This window comes from Colias croceus, chromosome 6 (genome assembly GCF_905220415.1).
Source record: "Colias croceus chromosome 6, ilColCroc2.1".
NCBI classification, from domain to species: domain Eukaryota; kingdom Metazoa; phylum Arthropoda; class Insecta; order Lepidoptera; family Pieridae; genus Colias; species Colias croceus.
Genome location: NC_059542.1, coordinates 5,434,192 through 5,454,710, shown reverse-complemented (window position 1 = coordinate 5,454,710; position 20,519 = coordinate 5,434,192). Strand labels below are relative to the sequence as shown.

General features: G+C 31.6%; 3 protein-coding genes and 1 long non-coding RNA gene across 4 annotated transcripts; 3 read left to right on the top strand and 1 right to left on the bottom strand.

The window, feature by feature from the left end:
- Window positions 1-4,516: 4,516 nt before the first annotated feature.
- LOC123692866 lies at window positions 4,517-5,485 on the bottom strand. The gene is made up of 2 exons (XR_006751612.1): window positions 5,117-5,485; window positions 4,517-4,696 (listed from the first exon to the last, which is right to left on the bottom strand). It is a non-coding gene; the product is annotated as an uncharacterized LOC123692866 (long non-coding RNA).
- Window positions 5,486-5,789: 304 nt separating this feature from the next.
- LOC123692836 (integrator complex subunit 12) lies at window positions 5,790-7,349 on the top strand. Its single transcript, XM_045637633.1, has 2 exons — window positions 5,790-6,460; window positions 6,655-7,349. The coding sequence occupies exons 1-2, from the start codon at window positions 6,029-6,031 to the stop codon at window positions 6,937-6,939; spliced, it is 717 nt and encodes a 238-aa protein (XP_045493589.1). The 5' UTR covers window positions 5,790-6,028; the 3' UTR covers window positions 6,940-7,349.
- Window positions 7,350-10,143: 2,794 nt separating this feature from the next.
- On the top strand, window positions 10,144-14,648 carry LOC123692749 (doublesex- and mab-3-related transcription factor dmd-4). Its single transcript, XM_045637540.1, has 5 exons — window positions 10,144-10,322; window positions 12,704-12,877; window positions 13,226-13,320; window positions 13,650-13,812; window positions 14,108-14,648. Exons 1-5 carry the CDS (start codon window positions 10,161-10,163, stop codon window positions 14,402-14,404), a joined length of 891 nt encoding a protein of 296 aa, XP_045493496.1. The 5' UTR covers window positions 10,144-10,160; the 3' UTR covers window positions 14,405-14,648.
- A 2,945-nt stretch (window positions 14,649-17,593) lies between these two features.
- Window positions 17,594-20,012, top strand: LOC123692460 (protein THEM6). Its single transcript, XM_045637210.1, has 3 exons — window positions 17,594-17,887; window positions 19,190-19,404; window positions 19,718-20,012. Exons 1-3 carry the CDS (start codon window positions 17,746-17,748, stop codon window positions 19,946-19,948), a joined length of 588 nt encoding a protein of 195 aa, XP_045493166.1. The 5' UTR covers window positions 17,594-17,745; the 3' UTR covers window positions 19,949-20,012.
- Window positions 20,013-20,519: the final 507 nt, after the last annotated feature.

Sequence of the window (20,519 nt, the reverse complement as noted above, 5' to 3'; positions counted from 1 at the left end):
AATTTGTTTTTCTTAAATAACTTAAAAACTACAATTCAAACAAATTTTGCTATTAGTAAACAAATTGCTCCTCATGATACACTAATTATTTGTTTAAGTCTCATCTCTCTAAAGCAAAACATTTTGCCTGGGTAACGCACACCGTTCTCTACTCACGATTCATCCAACCCTCAATCTGCTGATACAATTTCATTCCGCGATTGCTTGCCACAACGTGTGCACGTCACGTTGATGCCTGGCCTGATGCTAAACCTCAACGCAATAATACGCATTATTAATGGATATACTAATTTATGAAATATAAGATAATTATCTTTGTAAAGCTTGTATTTTTTCCAATTTTATTGATAGATTTCAATGGCTATAAAGTATAAACGGCTATAAAATATAAATATCTTCCTCAAATATGTAAAAATGTCTTTCCCGCGTTTATCTCGCCATTTTGCGATTACTGCGCAGCGCGATTGAGCCGAGATTGGAGCAATCACAATACTCACGTTTCAACACGCACACAATCTGCTGAGACAATTTGTCGGGTTGCTTCCGCGCCAATCCAATTCGCAACATGTCGGGTTACGCCCCCAACGTGCCCTCAACTATACTATTCACGACACAATCTGTCAGCTCACTGCAGATTGTGTCAACAGATTGTTACTGAAATTGAATCGTGAGTAGGCTAGTAAAATGTATGATTTAGGTACCTGTCTTTCACATTGTCCGGTCCGATATCGGATATCGGAGCCAACACCGATATTCCCGTGAACTATCGGACGATAATGTTCAGTGTTACCAACTCAATTTTCGAAAAGGTAGTATACCAACAGCATAAAAAGCACTAGTTTGTGTATTTTCAGTCATTTCTAGGCGCTAAATGTAAAAAAAAAATCCTTTCATTTACTTTAAACCTTTTTATTAAGAAAACATTCATTTAAGTATTTAAAGGCATTAAAAATACTATTTTTACGGGAGCTATTTTAATACCGTCCTATAATATACGGCAATTGGCTGAACTGAAGTAAACAAAAATATATTGCGTTCTTAAATTCAACCGTATCTTCGAAATATTAGTGTCTTTTATCTTTATTTACTCATTCTGCCTCGCTCCTCCTCCTACTTGGACTACTGTTGTGCTGTAAGCTGTTTATTGTATTGTTGTCATTGAGTCACAGATTTAGTGCTTTGTTTTAGCGTCGATATCAAACCTGTATAATAAATAGCACATCTAAATAATATTAAGTAATTAATAATATCAAATCTTTTTTATATTTTACTTTGTCAGCTGTTTTTGAAGTCGGTTTCTTTTTTTGTAGTTATTTTTACTGTATGTACAACTACGATCTATCAGTTGAATTTTTTTAAATCAAACTCTTTTTATTGAAAAGAAAATTTACAATACGGCAATTTTGTTTAGTTTTCTCTAAAATTCCAGAATTAGAATGCGGCGACCCTAAATTTTGTCAAGAACGCGCGGCGACTTTTGAGCTTGTTTACTATTTTGGTTGTCATGGCTATATTATTATTAGTCTGTGGTACTACGTACATTGTGGAATCTGTGACTGTGAATTAGTTTAGTTTAATTTATTTCTGTTTAAATATTTGCACCCCCAGATATTAGGTAGAATGTATAGGTAAACCAGAATCTGATGGCAATTGGGGAAATCAAAATTTTGAGTGTGCAACCCTAGGGAAAATGGACTGACCGATCTTGATACTGCTTATTTTTTATTTTGTCCTCAACATCATTAGTCACATTACATAAGTGAACAATACTGTACCAAATAATGAGATATCCACTTAATATTTTGTAGGTACTACTTACATGTATAATATACATATTACTTTTATCTATGTAATACATATTATTATTTACACATACCTATATTTGTATATTCATTATCATTAAGCCATGTAAAAATATGGATGTAATGATAATGCAGATCAAAACTAGATAATGCTAAGATTGTTTTTTATAAAATAAAATAACAATAAAATAAAATAAAACTATGTTTATTTTCGTAAGTAGGTATTAACAGATACACAAATAATTATAAAATTGACTTGGACAGCTTGGACTTGACGCATAGCCGTATTGGAAACTCCTGTAATAAGTTTTCATAAAATTATATTGTAATCAAAAAACAATATGATAATTAGTTACCTACTTATAATATTTTTAATTTTAAGTATCAAAACGGGTAAGTCCAATTTACCAATAAAATATTCAAAATTGAAAATTGTGATGTGTTTGACCCTTCTTCATCGAATGTTTTTCTATACACATTATAAACAACACCTCTTGCTTGTGATCGCAGCGGCTTTTTCGACATCTTCGAAGATTTTTTAGACAAAATCCTAAAAATTATTCAAGAATTGCAAAGAAGACAAATAATTTGACAACCCTTTTGATAGTTGTCAAATAAAATTGCCATATGAAAATCTTTTATTTCTTAAATATAAATATGCCATCAGATTCTGGTAGACCTATACATATTAGCACTATAAAATTGTAATAACAGCACCTACATTAATTGTAAATGTAATTTAAATTAAATAAAGCACTAAATCTGTAACTCAATGACAACAATACAATAAACAGCTTACAGCACAACAGTAGTCCGAGTAGGAGGAGGAGCGAGGCAGAATGAGTAAATAAAGATAAAAGACACTAATATTTCGAAGATACGGTTGAATTTAAGAACACAATATATTTTTGTTTACTTCAGTTCATCCAATTGCCGTATATTATAGGACGATATTAAAATAGCTCCCGTATAAATCGTATTTTAAATGCCTTTAAATACTTAAATGAATGTTTTCTCAATAAAAAGGTTTAAAGTAAATGAAAGGATTTTTTTTACATTTAGCGCCTAGAAATGACTGAAAATACACAAACTAGTGCTTTTTTTGCTGTTGGTATACTACCTTTTCGAAAATTGAGTTGGTAACACTGAACATTATCGTCCGATAGTTCACGGGAATATCGTTGTTGGCTCCGATATCCGATATCGGACCGGACAATGTGAAAGACAGGTACCTAAATCATACATTTTACTTAGCCTCCGATATCGGATATCGGCTATCGGCGTCCGATATCCGATATCGGACCGGACAATGTGAAAACGCTCTAAGAGCGTTTTCACATTGTCCGGTCCGATATCGGATATCGGAAGCCGATAGCCGATATCCGATATCGGACACAATTTGCCCTTTCACATTATCCGATAATATCGTCCCGATATCATGAGTGTTGCCAGAAACTGGAAAAGTAGATATATGGAGAATTAAAAAAAAAACAGTGGATGCATATTTTATGTTACAAAAAATAAACTTTATTTTAAATAAAATAAATAGTAATAAATAAACTATGTTTTTCAAACCGGTTTAATCTGCTGACTGCGGAGTTTGGATTTGTACCCTCTGCAGAGTCAGAATCTAGTTTCAATATTCAATTTCATTGTGAGGCTTGTTTTTTTTATATGCTGTTTTTCTTTTTTTAATAATAGAACATGTTGTGTGGTCGTAGTGAATTTTAGAACTTTTTTATATTAAATCATGTACGACTGTTATGTTCATAAACAAATAAAATAAAATAAAATTCAACTCAGTATTAAAGCGACGAAACTGGCAAATATAAATTCAAATTACATTTACAAATGTAGGTGCTGTTATTACAATTTTATAGTGCTAATAATAAAATATATATTATACCTATAAATAATAGGTAGAATGTACATCATTCTACCTATTATCTGGGTGTGCAAATATTAAACGAAATAAATTAAACTAAACTAATTCTTCGTTGTCACAGATTCCGCAATGTAATAAATTCTTGAATGTCATAAAATTGTTTCTCCATTAACTATTTCGTCAGTTTCTTCTAAAATATGTCATACTATTTTTGTTGATTTATTGTACATGTTGGAAAGTGGATTTATTGTACATTTTGATACCTCGATAACATAATATGCAAATTTACTTTTCCTTTCTTAAAATATTCTGGGTAGTATTTAACAAATATTATAACTACCCCTTTCTTTCCAAGCTAGTACCTATTTGAAAAATCAGTAGATCACCTGAAAAATCATAAGGTCTAGCAACACTGGTCATCATGGCAAACTATAATAAAAAACTTGATTTGTTGTATTTATTATATTTGAGACGTAAAAAAAGATATAGATATTTTTGTTTACTTCAGTTCAGCCAATTGCCGTATAATATAGGACGGTATTAAAATAGCTCCCGTAAAAATAGTATTTTTAATGCCTTTAAAATACTTAAATGAATGTTTTCTTAATAAAAAGGTTTAAAGTAAATGAAAGGATTTTTTTTTACATTTAGCGCCTAGAAATGACTGAAAATCGTAGACTGAGAAACTAATAGACAAAGGTACTCTGTAACCGCGACTGAGACAAAGATAGTTTGTCAATGTATAAGTTGAATGTTGCCACAGTATCCGAGCTCCCGGATGTTTTGGAAAGGGTAAATATTTTTAGGAGCAATTAAATAAAACCAGTTATGAGATTTTTCTTTTGTCTTTATAATCAATTTAGTAGATACAAAAAATATAAGCAGATTGATTATTGATGACGAAACACATTTCTTACTTTTTCATTGGCTTGTTCATATTTTACAATATTTAGTGAGAATCCAATCTTTTCTACCACTTCGATCCATTAATTACGTAGGTCTGGATCATCTGGAAACAAATCGATAAACATAGGTTAATAATAATTAATGCTCGCAGGTAGTTCAGGTTCTCTAAAATTATAAGTGTAATTTTATGTCAATCACAATTATTACTATGAGAAATAATAAATTAAAATATGTTTTCGATGCCGAAGTCTTCCCGAAACACTGGGTTATTATGGGATTTCATATTCATTTACTTTCGAGTTTCGCCATATTGTCAAATCAATATTTTTTTATTGATGATCGGGGTATTATTTTTCCCGACACTGGCAACACTTACTTGTTGATGTTTATAGGTTATTGAATGTAAAAATCGATATTACGCTAATATTTTCCTTGTTTTAACGCGACTTGTTGTTACTTTAGGCTAAAGTATAAATAATCATCACTGAGAAACTATAAATAAGGACAATAAAGTCGTACTTACGCGTGAAAAGACACACCGGCAATTTTCTTCTCACTATCGCTTATACATGCAATAACACGACAACGCACCATTCTATTTACTTCGATGTCTATATTAAGATAATTTCACCGTCTTTTCAATGTACTCGTATCGATTTTTTACTAAATAATATCCAAAATTCGAACACCAAGCACGATGAAGGCACGAACTGTCAAAGTTTGTTTCGCAACTCAAGTTGCGGATCTTGAAAAACAGGTTACACACTAAGGGACAAAAAATTGGGTATTTGTGTCTTTGTCTTATGCATTTGTTATGGTATTTTCGCTCTCTTTCTTGTGTAAGTGAGAAAGGTATCGTCATTGGGTCTATTAGTTACTCTGTCTACGCTGAAAATACACAAACTAGTGCTTTTTTTGCTGTTGGTATACTACCTTTTCGAAAATTGAGTTGGTAACACTGAACATTATCGTCCGATAGTTCACGGGAATATCGGTGTTGGCTCCGATATCCGATATCGGACCGGACAATGTGAAAGACAGGTACCTAAATCATACATTTTACTTAGCCTCCGATATCGGATATCGGCTATCGGCGCCCGATATCCGATATCGGACCGGACAATGTGAAAACGCTCTTATTACCGGGTACTAATAATCTGTGGTACTAATGTCATGTATGTCAATGATCACTAATGTCAACAAAAACGTCTGAGGAGTGCGGTCTGACCAAAAATGAAAAATCGGAATTCATAATTTATAGTATTTTGCAATTGCTTATGTAGGTACTACTAATAATTGAATTTTTAACACTGAAGTAATTAATAACAGGTTATACCTATCAGTTGTTGGTATCAGTTGTTCATCTCAAACAAGAACCAATAGTAGCGTTAGCTACCTACTGTATTCTGCGCCAACAGTTCCAATTCATCACAAAATGACTTCAATAGATTTGGATCCTGCCATAAAATTATGCCTTAAATATTTGCATTCAAATGCATCTGACTCGACAGAGCAATTGCGTTTAACCTTAGATGATATGATTCGTCAAACCTACGGAAATTCTAAAACCCTTGGGAACGTACTACCGAAAAAATATCTAAATGAGGAAAAAACAGCGTCTCCATCGCGGTCCAAACATAAAAGTGACAAGGGATCTAGTAGTTCAAAGACGATACCGATTCCTCAACAAAGTCCTCAGCAAATACAGATTCCTGAAAGAGATAATGATGATGATTCTGTAATGGACGGAGAGTTAGCATTTGACTTCTTACAAGAAGATTTGACCTGTGTTGTATGTAGACAGATAGCTGTACAAGCTGGTAATCGCTTGGTTGAGTGTGATGCTTGTCATGCCCTGTATCACCAGGTAAATTATGTGTACCATTTTATCGTCTTTATTTGTCCAACAAATTATAATACATAATGTCATCTATATTGATGATGTTAATATTATTTTTTATCAGATTTTAGTTGATAATGTTTTTATTTAACCTAATAAAACCTCTTATTTGACAAATTAATGGATTTTTTGTCTACATATTTCATTGTATTCCATTTCAGGATTGCCACAAGCCTGTTATTAGTGACAACGACATGAGTTCTGGTTGGCAGTGTGCTACATGCCTGTCTTCACAAACATATTCAACGACATACACTACAAAACCAAAATCTCCTACCATTATATCTGAACCTACAACTCCTGTTAAGATTACTGCAACTACTACAGCGTCTTCCCCGCCATCGAAAGTTGTTACACCAAATATTAATATTGTGTCAGCTGATAAACGGATCCAAATTATGAAGAAGAAAGCGGCCAAGCAACATGAAAAGAAGAAAAGTAAATGACAGTTCCGAATTTAGTTTTTTTTTCCGATGTTTGTTTGTTTATGACTAATGATTTGTAAAGTGGAAGCTTAATAGTAACTATAGTTAATAGTTAATACTGTTATAATAGCAGTTCCTTTTTTTTAAAGGTTATGTTTAAGATTGTATAGAATAATAATAGTTAGGCCTTAGGTATAGACTATAAGCATGTATTATTATAACATATTGTATATTATAAAGCATTTTAAATTCAATTCTTCTTTCAAAAGTTTTGTGATAATGTGGGACTCAGTTTTTTTTACTTTTTGTAAATGGCTAATTGAATAAGTTGACTATGTCATATTGGGTACTATACTGAGAAACGTAGAACACAGAGCTTTAATCTGGTTCACAATCTGCCATGCTCCTGTTAGCACAAGGTTGGATGCCTTCTTGGAAGAAAAATCGGTATCTATCTTAAGTAACTTTAATTGATAAAATGCTGATTTTTTTTTAAAAGCATTGTAGCCAATGTACTTATTAAAGCATTATTATTGTGAACAAAAATAAACTATGAAAAAAAAGGTTGCTTTTTTATTTCACTCTTAACTAGCTTAATTATTATTATTATAGGTACTCACCACATTTAAATACCAAACAAGCATTTAATACAGTATAGGTTTGGCTGTATCTTAAAATTTTTGGCCAACACAGAAAATTTATTTTAAGAATTTGAGAGAATTTTGTAAAATGTCCCTATACACCGGGGTAGAATCCTTTCAAAATAATAAAAAGATAAAAAAGAGAAGTGTGCCTGATTTAGTAAAAGCTCATTATCACACTGTTTGTATGCGTTTCCTGAGAACATTTACTATGGTAATGTTTATTTTATTTACACCATAATATGAAAGAAGAGATTTCAATGAACAAAAGGCTCCCCAAGTTTTTGAAAAAAGCTGATATTTTAACGGGTGACTTTTCGATTGAAATAAGGCGAAAAAATAAATATTTTCAATCAAATAAATTACAGTGTATTTGGGACATAATAGAGTAAGTTTCCGCCAAATTTCGTAGAAAATAAATACCTACCTAAATTTTGAAGTAGATAAAAATAAAAAACCAAAAACTTGGTTTTTTTAATTTTTCACCTAAATTTTCAGGTTATGTGAAAAAATTGTAAATACAAAAGTTGTAGATCTTTTTATTACCTACAACTTTGCCATTGAACTTTTTTCCGTAGGACTTGTAGTTTTGTCGGAAATCGAGAGAAACCATTTTTTTCTCTTAAAAGGTCCCCCCTCAAACTTCCCGAACTCGGATTGACCGTAATTTATTTTTCCTTTTATTTTTATCATTCCCTCCGTTTTATTTCAATAACTACCCCTACTTAAAATACATAATATCATAACGCGAATCAGAAAAGACCTGAGAAAGCCGGACGGAGTTAGGACGAGCGGCAAGTATTGAATGCTTGTGAATGAATTATCTATATTGTATTAAAGTAAAATTGTATTGGAACAGTTACTATTTTTTTTCTGAAAATGTTCAAGGGCAGTTGCAGTTGCAAATGTGCAAGCGCCAGTTGTGGCTAATTGGCGATATTAGTCGTACCTACCTACATAATATTATCATCGGGCGATCAAACTCATTTGCCTGCTCTTGCCTCCCTAAACCTACACTCCACGCAGAAATTGTAATAAATAAATAGCCATTTTATTTAGATACCTATCTAGTAGGTATAAAAAAAAAACGTTTGTAGTACCTAGTACCTACCCTTGGTAGTAGGTACCTACCTAAAACTTGAAGCACCCTGTCTTCTGAAACGAACATAATATTAAAACTAACATTGAACCAACCCTTATTTGAAACCAGATGAAGATCATAAAAATAACTATTTAGGAATAATTTTACATATGTACTATAAATATCATCTAGGTACATTTACGATTATCTCCGAGTATATTCTTCGTAGCAGGGGCGTAGCTACCGTCATGCTACGGACACCCTGTAAAAAATATATATTTCGCTATTGCAGATGTCTTAAAAACCGTGGGCCCGAAAACATACTTTTATACGGGGCTCCGTAAGGTACGCTAAATCTGTGCTTCGTAGATTCTATCTACTATAATTTTAAAAATGTCCGGAGATTAAAAGATGCACGTATTATCATAAAATATTGCAATAAAGAGAATACTCAAAGGTTCATATTTTGTAAAAAAAAAAAATTAATTCACTGTTTCTGTAATTTCTTTTTTTTAACAACTGCACTCAAACTAATCCAGTATTTATTTATAGCTGAAACGCCGCAATAATCCATAAAGCTCTACACAGTTGATATAGATCATAATAAATTCCTGTACCTATATCTTCCATTAGTCTGAAATCTGGATATAAGTATATATTGTAGCTTATCCAAATGAAACATATGTCAATAGAATCTTTTGTTTTTCTAGCCGGGAGATGTAGCCAATCGTTAAAAAGTCCGTTTCTTATTGGTCACATCTTATGCGAGGGCGGATTGAAATCTGCAGGATGCTGGGGGAAGATTTTCGACACTGTACCCTGGATTACTGAATATAGAGTCGCTTTTCACGAGAACCGTTTTGTATCATTTTACTGGTAGCAACGCCTATCGCATTGTTTCGTGAAAAACACTCAGCTTCCCGATATTAGTTTCAGGGTGGATTATTATGTGGGCGGTTGAGCTGATATTTGTGGACGTGATAAAGTGACAATTATATTGAAAGATATTTTATTTTGTAATATAGAAATTAGAATATATCATTTGGTGTTAGTGTATCAAAAATAATAAGGGTTTTCTTTTCAAAATATACTTAGGTAAGTGGAAAGTTCTATTAAAACGAGATTTTTTTTCATGATAGCTAGTTACCTACTTTATTTTATTTTTAAATTTTTTAAAAGAATTTAGTTTTTACAGAAAAATATTTCATCTAGGTAGTTAGGTAGGTACTTACTTATATGTATTTTTATATTGAAATAAATTAACAAACTATTATTATTAGTTTGTTAACTTACGCAGTGCACTTTAGGTAGGTACAATACCTATACTTACTTTCCTACAAAAGTCATCAACAGTTGTTAGTAGTAAAAAAACAAGAGATAACTATATTATAAACATAGATTGTAGCCTGTAGGTAGTTAAGACTTAAATTTTGAGTTAAAATTTAAAATTCTACATAATTTAATGATAAGTAGATAAAATTCGATAACTAATTTTAGAATAAGAAAATTTTCCAAAAGAAATGATGAACGGCGGCAGAGCAAGAGTACCAAAGTGCGCTAGGTGCCGCAACCACGGGCTGATATCTAGTTTGCGGGGACATAAAAAAGCTTGCGCGTATAGAAACTGCCAGTGCCCCAAATGTGGACTTATCAAGGAACGACAAAGGATAATGGCAGCTCAGGTAAAGTTATTTGTTAATCATTAATTAAATTCCAGCAATTAAATTGAGAATATTTAACGGGAAACCCATGGAACTTTGATTATCTGTAGGTAGGGAAACCATCAAGTCAAAGTTTTGAAATAAGAATAGGAATAAGAATTAAGACCAGGAAAAGCTTAGATAGACAAATAGGAAAATTTCTTGTGCCTTTGAAATCTAATGTGTGCACTTACAAACTATAGGTACATACCTACCTACCTAAGTTATTTATTGCTTGTTTCTTTTTCAACCAACATTGCTATCAAAGACAGGGATTCTCAATTATTATTTACCTACTACTAATAATAGCCTAATAAAGAAATATATACCAACTACATAATATTATGTATATACCTACTTAACTATCTAGCTACTAGTTATTCTGTGACCTAACTAACTTACTATCCGCAGTATCCGGATTTCTATCTGAGAATTTTTTATACTTAGGTACTTCATTGAATTCATAATATCTGAACTCAATATACGATGAAGACCTAATAAATCTAAACCTAAAAATCTAAAATCTCCTAAAATAATAAAGACAATTTATTTGTCATGTCTCATATGCCCATTATTTCGAAAAACGAAACCATATAATACGAGGCTATACGCTACATACCGTTTCAATTCTAGAATTGAAATTGAATAGGTATGAACTATGAACCTCGGTTCATAGTTCTTAAAAATTTATTCTCTTATAAATATTTTTCCTCATAAAATAAAAGAAGTAAAATACAATGAGTAGGTATTCACATAAACTTTTACTCCGATGGTAGTTATAAGTTTAATAGCAGTTTCCATATATAGGTACCTACTTAGGTACCCACCTAGTTTATAATTTGATTCAAGAGACATCGCGTACTTATGTTCTAATAGGTAGATATAGCTAGAGCTAAATATCCAACATCTAAAAGAGTCTAAAAGTGGTGATTACCTACCTACTAATTAAACGTTTTTAATTTCAAATTGTATCTTCGAAACTGGCACGTAATATCATTTCAAAAATTAGATAAGTAGATTACTAGGCCACGATTTCCTTTTGTGTTTCATCAAATTTTCCAGTCAACGCAATGATGTTTTTGTAATTTTGCATTTTCTAAAAGAAGATTCAGTGGGTATTGTTTTAACGATTAGCTATCATAATATTCATAATGCATCATATTCATGCCAATTATCTAGCATAAATGTGTCTTTTTCGAGTAAAAAGTGGAATGCGAGACGCAAGTAATATTATAAGATTGTTGTGATATCAATACCTGCCTAATTCAGAAATAACACGCGACGTGAAGGCGTTAATGTGTTTTAATGTAGTGAAATCGAGATCAGCTAATGCGGCGCTGGGTTTATTTGAACAAGTGGCACATGTTTACAGAAGACGCCGGATGAAACATCGATCGGTTTGTACAGTAATGCATCGCTGTCGATGTCCCACCACTTTCGTGCGGCATTTCGAGTTTACTTTTAATTAATTCTTGAAACTTTTTTTTAAATGTGTACCGAGTTCAAGAATGGAATACCATGTAAAAGTAGTTTTTGGATTAAGAAAAAAAATTGGTCTAGGGGCCGGAAATGACTAGTATGTCAAATTTTTTATAAAATAAATTAAGACTATTTTATCCAGTACCTACCTATACATTCTTATTGCACTTTATTTTATTTCTTTATAAGTCTTAACCCTATTTTCATGGTAGCCCAATGCAACAACTATAGGTTTTCTTCAAAATAAAAAGATTCTAAACAAACATTCCATTACTTATTCCAGTCGCAAATCACGTTATTCAATTTGTAGGGATCAGATTTTGTTTTTGTTATCAATGAGCCGAGAAACGCTCCGGGTGTGATCGCCTATCGGCTATCCCGTACTATTTCCCCTGGGTGACCGCTTACCAAACTTAAACATTGTCTGTTTATCATTGATTTTCCGATAAATTAATTTACTTTTATATCAAATTACTCGTCCTCGTTTATACTTGGACGTGGCGCATCGTTGATGTTATTTTAGTTTAATTTTATGAGTTGGTATTCATTTTAAAGGATTTGTTCTTGGTAAGCAAGCTAAAGTAGTCTCATATTTCTACATTAAATTAAATTAATTCAAAATTAATTAGATGAATGATAGTCTTAATAACGATTAACGAATTTAACCAAGATTAGATAAAATTCAATTTGTATTTTCTACGGCTACATATATATTCCCAATATTTAATAATGTTCTACTTTATATAAATTAATATTAATGCAGGTAAAGTGAATATGTCGTGTATCAAATATCAATACAAATGAAATCTTATTATTCTTCAGCAACAGTTTTTCAGCAACTCATAATTTATAGAGAGTTGTCTACACATATTTTCATTAAACAGGTAGCATTGAAAAGACAACAGGCCGCTGAAGACAAGATAGCTCTACACCTGGCTTCAGTTGAAAGCGGGACATCTTTGGAAAGCTTACCTCCCGGTCGTATATACGGCATGCGAGTGACAGGGCCGTGCCAAAGCCCTGGCCCTGAACGTGACTCTGCTACTGAAGATCACACTGTAAGTTTATTTTTTAATGCAAGTCGATTTTCAACTTAAATGTTTTTTATTGCTCTTTTGAAAGAGGAAATTGTCTCTATCTTTATCCGTTTGATCCAAATGAAAACAGAACTAGCATTTTATGATTTAGGATCATTATTCAGAATAGATCTCGTGTTTGAGGAAAATATAGAGCTGTGAAAAATACTGTTATAAAAATCATATTAAAATCTATTGTATATTAAAATAATAAATTATTTTAAAACCTATATATAAAATAGTTTTGAAATATTTGGTATTAACTATCTACTTATGTAAATAAATAATTCTTACCGTATAATTTTAAATAAATGATTATAATAATTTTAGCCAATACACATCGATAGCGAAACGAGCGATTCTCTACCCGATTGCTGTACATCTCCAGACTCTACTGGTCACACCTCTACGGCTATACGACCATGGTATTGTAACATTTTAACTACTTTTTATGATAAGTTGATCATTCTTAATGTTATGATCTAACTTATACAAGTTACAACAGTGACACAGTCGCACGGATAATATACTTATAGATAGGTACCTATCTTATATTGTACACCGTGATAACAAAGGTTTCAAACAATAAACAATTATTTAACTGTTTCTACCATTTAATGTGAAGTTAATGAAACAATCAATTAATGTAAAAATAGGTATATGTAGTCATTATCATGACAAACAAAATATATTTGTTTTCCAATTAGGTAGATTTGTTTTGAGTCATAGATGAATCTAATTTCTATTCACATAGTGCCTCGAATGACGATGGTGCTGATACAAATCCTGTGAGTACAGCAGGATTAGAGATGTTAAGGAAACTATTTCCTGGTAAAAAGCGCTCTGTATTGGAATTGGTGCTCAGGCGCTGTAACCATGATCTCTTACGAGCTGTTGAACATTGCAATGCAGTTCAGGTAAGGGTATTTTACAAACAATTTTCTAGAGAAAAAAACGTATGTATAGTATATTATATAGTATATTATATAAGTACACATTGATCACTTTGCATTTTCTTCACTGGTTATGACGTAAGTAAATAAGTGGGTAAATAAATCATCGATTCATAATTTGCTAATTAATTCAAGGTTAAACACATCGTTCAAGGGAAAATATTTATTTAACTTAATCGTTAAATATGTATCTAGAACAATAAATTGTTGCTACTATATTTCAACTTTAAACATGAACATTAACGATTGTTGTTCACAGGACTCAAGAGACAAATCCACACTGAAGAGTGGTCCCAATCCTTTGAGTTACGATGTATCGCTCTCAAATCCTGAAGAACCGTCACGGTGGTCAGCTTTCCGACCAGTAGGTCCCAGAGCTCCTTTAATGTCCGCACTAGTGATGGGACGAGTATGTGGTTCCGATTGGTTGGTGCCACTGCCAGCTTTGCCAACACTATCAGCGCCATTACTACTGCCATTGCAGCATCCACACGCACCACCACCTCCTTGCAACCCATGTTCTCCTGATTGTCGTCAATGTAATGGCCACCATTAAAACCTCATTCCAAATTAATGTTTGCGAAACATATGTTTTTTCATTTGTGAATATATACTGATTTACTTGGGTGTCAGACAATCATTAATTAAAGTATTATACCAACTACCAAACTTAGAATTAATAATTATGTAATTTATCTAAGTCGCTGCCTCTGATTTCGTGAGAACAATAACGTAACATTTATCGCTTAACTTCTGTACTACATACGATGCTTGTTTCTTTAAATTGAATTGATAGACTTGACAGCTTGTTCACTGATTCATAGAAAGTTTTGTTTTGTAGATAAGTAATAAATTTTGTATTATGTAATGTTTATGTTTGCTTTTTTTTAGAATAAATGAATTATTTAATGGCTTATTGTTATTTTATTTTAAAGTACCTTTACATTTAATAAAAATGGTAACTATATAGTCTACGTAGTTAGGTAATCCATAATTATCTAATTGTTAAAAAATAACAATATAGGGTACAAATCTAGCAAATATGTATAATCATTTATCTCTATCTGTTGAGTGTTAGTCTCTATCTGTTAATTTTGAGGTAGAAATAAATAGATAAGTAAACAAAGGGTGTTTATTGTCTTATTGCCGCTAGCTATTACGGTTGACAGAAACAAATCCGTGGACATACTGCAAATGAAGAAAACTTGATGCTGCTATATTTATTTAATGTCACAATGTTTGGAGAACTTGTTTTTCTTATCACAATAAAAAAAAACATTCACAAGTTAAGGGAAAAAAGCAAGTAAGTTTCCTCTTTGGTATGAGGTCAGATTTTTAAATGCACTTAAAAAACATTATATAACACGTTTTGTACTTTTCCACAATCTTTTTTAATAAGATTACAAAACAAGCAAACACTTTTTGTTCTTGACTTTGACCACGTCAAAGGAAACTATAAATAGCTTCTACTCAGAGCTACCTATTGGAGTAATGTAGATCTGTGAATTTTTCTTTGCGAGGTTAATAGAAGTAAAAAAAAAATAACAAAATTCAGCAGTGTTAACTGTGAAGATAGAGTTCCACATAGATATTTGCAATCAAATTGTGCAATTACAAATTACATAACGTTTAAACTACGAGCAATAGAAGCTATAAAAAATATTTCAAAGCAGACACATGCGTGTCTGATAAAGTTTAGGTATATGTATATGATAAACGTCCGTTTAATTCAAAATTAACTATGCACTGAATTAATAAATTAATTTATTATTTATTTAGAATAGTCATTTTAAACTGAGTAAGGAATGGTAAATAATCGTGGAGTTCGTTTATGTTAATGTAGGGATCAAAGATCAATGTTAAATATTCTTCAGTATGTACGACGATTGTTCTATAAGCATATAACTTGATTTTCGTTTAAAAATAAAAGAAAAATAATGTTCTATTGCTATATAGTTTCTACTTTTCTTGTTTTGTGCATATTATGTGACATAAGGTATTTTCTACGAACGTTGTTCACCGTGCTAAGTGGTAGATTGTACCAAAAGGTTTACTCCTTGAATGATGTCACTACCATCTACGGTAAGATATACTTATACATACATACATTCATTTACGCACACAGTAAACTTAAATAATTATAGATAATCAAATCAATAATTTATTTGCTTACTTGCAACGGCAAATGACTCAATAAGTATTTTTAAAATTCGACAATTTTTTTTGTTTATTGCAAGTCATATTCGTGTGTTTAGTCTTTAGTCATATTCGGTGCATAAGTTAGTTAATAAGCTGAGATAGTATTTTTACAAATATCCTTATGTTTCTAAGATAATATAAGAATGAAGATTTAATTTCAGGACTTTGTACTTTTCAAGACTGCGATATTTTCTTTAAGAATATTCGGATAGCAAGATTGGTACGAGAAATTGATTTTGCCAGATATCATTTTTATGATAGAACTGGTATATACAAGAGAAGTAAAGAAATAGGTATTAAGTCCTTACAGGGATCTACTTTGACGTTAACTATGGATCCTGTACCCCTTTTTTCCTTCTATAAAATAAACACTAAGGTAATTATTATTGTGTGTTTTTGTAGTTTTTTTTTACCTACTTACATAATTTGTATCTTTCACCTCACTGCCGGCCATTTCAATCGTGACCCCGGAAAATCAGTGCTACATCAGTCACAGAATAAGTATATAATTGCGTCAGTGTTAAAGGATACCTATTCAGCTACGCTTTGGCCGTTGCCTTGTAGCATCTTGTAGTACAATTCCACAATCCACATTCTCAATGATTACTTTTATTATACCTATTAACTACTTTTAATAATGTTTTGAAATGTTTGTACATTATTTTGTCTTATTTCTTTTTGTGGACTTCTTTCCTCTTTCTTTTTTATTTGTCATTTCAGTTAATTTATTGGGACGATAGATCGCTATTTTTTGAACACGAAGTGATAACATTGAAAGATGGTAAGATAAGATGTTTATTGATATCTAGACAATATGCAATTGGATCGATCAAAGAAACTATACCCAAACTTTTAAAAGGACTTCCTGGGTCTAATATTGCGCTATCGAAGCCAAGGCATATTGAATGTTGGTTGGAAAGTATGAGAACTTCAAGTATTAATCTTCGTAAAAAAGTTTGAATAAATATACCTATTTCTTTGCGAAATTAATGGAATTTTTATTTTACCAAGGTACCTACCTACTGATAATAATTTATCAATTAATATAAAATAAAGACAGACAAAAATAAAATTGACTAACTAACTAACTAGGTATAGGTACTTACTGAATATTTACTTATATTATGTAAATAATAATACGGGCCCCGCAGTATAAGAAACAACTAGTTCACAAAACATTAAGTTCTGTTGAATAAGTGATAACAGGAGCCTTCGTCCTGCAAGTTGTGTCGTTGCGTTGTTCGAACTACTTTAAATTAGGTATATCAAGGGCACATTAAAATTACAGGAGTAGGACAATTATTTATTTTTATCAGCACTCATACATAACTTTTTTACTTGACTTTTGATATGAATGGGTACCTACTCAACATGTTTAACCGCAAGCTTCTTTACATAGTACATACATTCAATTAGTACAGATGACTAGTACCATAGTATAAAGAAAAGTACTACTATATTACTTGCTCTGTGGAAAAGTACCATTAGTACCTACATGTTTGTGGAATGCATTTCGCAGCTAACTTCACTTCAAGTCTAATAGAGCGGTTCAATGGCACCGTGACGTCTAGATTGTGTGTTGGTGTGAACTAATCGCCGGTCGAACAAATACATTTTTTGTGTTGTTAGCTAAGTTATTTTATCGTCAGTCGATACTTGAATTTTTATCGTCGCGCACTTGTTTATAAATTATTTAAAATGTATTGCATTATAGTATCAATAATAGCATTAGCGTATATGTTCTGGGACGTCAATTACTTTCTAAGAGTGGCTTTCACCATAGGAGTCGGAAGACTGTTTAAAAAGAAATGTGGGCTTAAAGATTCTTCTACTATTTACGGTAAGATATGATATATTTTATTTGTAATGGATTTTTTCAGGTTTCCTTTAAATATCCTAAATAAAAATTATAATTGTAATTTAGATATAGGTATTTTTGTGATATTTTTTACGTTAAAATGTGAAATTTTATTTCTGTCATTTCAAAAATGTAATGTAATAAAATTTATTCAAATGGTTCTTGGCAGCAGCATATAATCTTAAAAATTATTTATTCTATATACCTAGGTATGTAGGTTACGTATGTCTTAATACGAATTAAAATCATATTCATACTATTCTTCTTTTTCTTCAATAGATGAAGGTATACCTTTTTATTATTTTTTATTCGTAGGAAAATATAAATCGCAAATATACGAATATAGGCTTTTCAGCTTTATAATATAGCTGATAATCTATACTAATATTATAAAAAGAAGAAGAAGAGATTGTTTGTTTGTTTGTTTGAACGCGCTAATCTCGGGAACTACTGGTCCGATTTGAAAAATTCTTTCGGTGTTAGATAGCTCATTTATCGAGGAAGGCTATAGGGTATATAATATCATCACGCTACGACCAACAGGAACGGAGCCACGGGGGTGAAACCGCGCGGAGCAGCTAGTAATTAATAAAGGGAATTGTCTGGCTTACTGTCAGACTTTTTTAGGCAAGTTTTTCATTTATGGGTCTTCATCAGAAACATATCGAACCCTTGACAACTCGTATACGCACTTTACCTAGAGGGAACTAAGTAGTTATACTCGGTAGAAGGTAGAGCTATACAGCTACACAATATTCGAGCGCTATTTTTCAGTAGGCTAGCCTTTTCATTAAGTCAAAAAACTATAAATTATATTAGTCATGTGATTTGGATAAAAATAATATTCGATGTAAATAATAGTTTTAATTGGATTAGGTATATTCATCTTTGATAACATACTTTAAAAATTAGGCACTCGATTTGCGGTACCTATATTTAGCTTTGCTTTAAAATTATAATTATATGGATTACTTCGAATGGTCGACGAAATTTATAAGTGGCTATACAGTATACATGTAATATTTTTAATAAAATCTGATTTTTAACGAAAGTGCCCGGGCGCTTAGCAGAGCTGGGTAGGTTGCCAATTGGGACACATTATTTGAGAATTCACCTCATAGGAAATAAATATATCGGGAATTTTCTTCGAATTCTTTATCTTATCAGCTTATGAAAACTATAAGTGCCAATGAGTTAAGTAGGGTCATGAGGGTCACCCTCTATAATTGTTTTATTTTCCTTTATAACATTGTGTATTGTACTAAACATTACAATTATTTTCAGGATTCTGCACGACACAAGACGTCGATATATTCCTGAGGCATATGAATAATGCGCGTTATGTACGAGAATTAGACTTTGCTAGGTTCCACTTCTACGACGCTACGGGAATATATGCAAATATCAAAGCAGTTGATGGTCACGTATTACAAGGAGCTTCTACTATTAGATACAGAAGAACTATACCCATTTTCACTGCATATAAGGTTGAAACAAAGGTGAGGATTAGGAATTGGTGTGAAATCTTTGTGTTATCGTCAATTTATAGAATCGAATACAGTTTACTATATAATAAATTTCCATCGTTGTAATTTATTCAACTTGGCTTCAATGTCATTTGTTGAAGTGAAACTTCTTTATCGGGGTTGGATAATATTGTGGGGTTGTTTTTGAAAAATAAGGCCATAAAGAAGTTTCACTTCTTATGTGTGTACACGCACACATTTTTTTTATAAATTTCTTTTATTTTTATGACACTTAGGTACATAATATATTAGTAACATAATATAAAATTATATTTTCCTTTTACAGTTAGTATATTGGGAGGATAAATCACTATTTATCGAACAGAAGTTTATTACACTGAACGACGGTTTTGTGCGTGCTATTGTGTTGTCGCGGCAAAACCTTATTAATGTTGATGCTGATACACTACTCAAGAATATTCCTGGAGCTGATATTAAGCCGCAATGTCCAGAGGAAATTAAACATTGGCTAGATGCTATAGAAATATCCAGTGCTAGACTTAGGAAGAAGGACTAAACTTAACAAATTTTTGGGATAAATGTTTACCGTTCAGAAATAAAAATTTAATTTATTGTAATAACTATGTGCTTGTTTATTGATCCAATTATTTCCATGAATGTTTTCCTTTAGATTATGTTAATATTTTAAAACAATATTTGCAATATACAATAATAAGCCAGTCTTTAAAAGATTTTCGCTACGTAATTGTAAAACTTACCTATAATTTGCAAAAATATACTTAATTAGCAATGCGTTTAATTCTTTTAAAGTGTAAACTTTATCTATTCTTATTTTTAAAATCTTTGATTAACAATGCAGAAATTAGAGATCTGAGGTTAAAAAAATATCAATCCTACTTTATGGATGCAATTATGAACTTCTTATCGATTCTTCTCGTAAGAAGTGAACTTCTACTAGGTATATCTAATAGGTTTGTAATTTTTACATAAAAATTATTGAGTTTGAGGTTATGTTCGCCGGCAATTTAATACACTAGCGGTCCGCCCCGGCTTCGCCCGTGGTACATATTTCGCAATAAAAGGTAGCTTATGTTCTTCCTCAGGGTCTAAACATTGTCTGTGCCAAA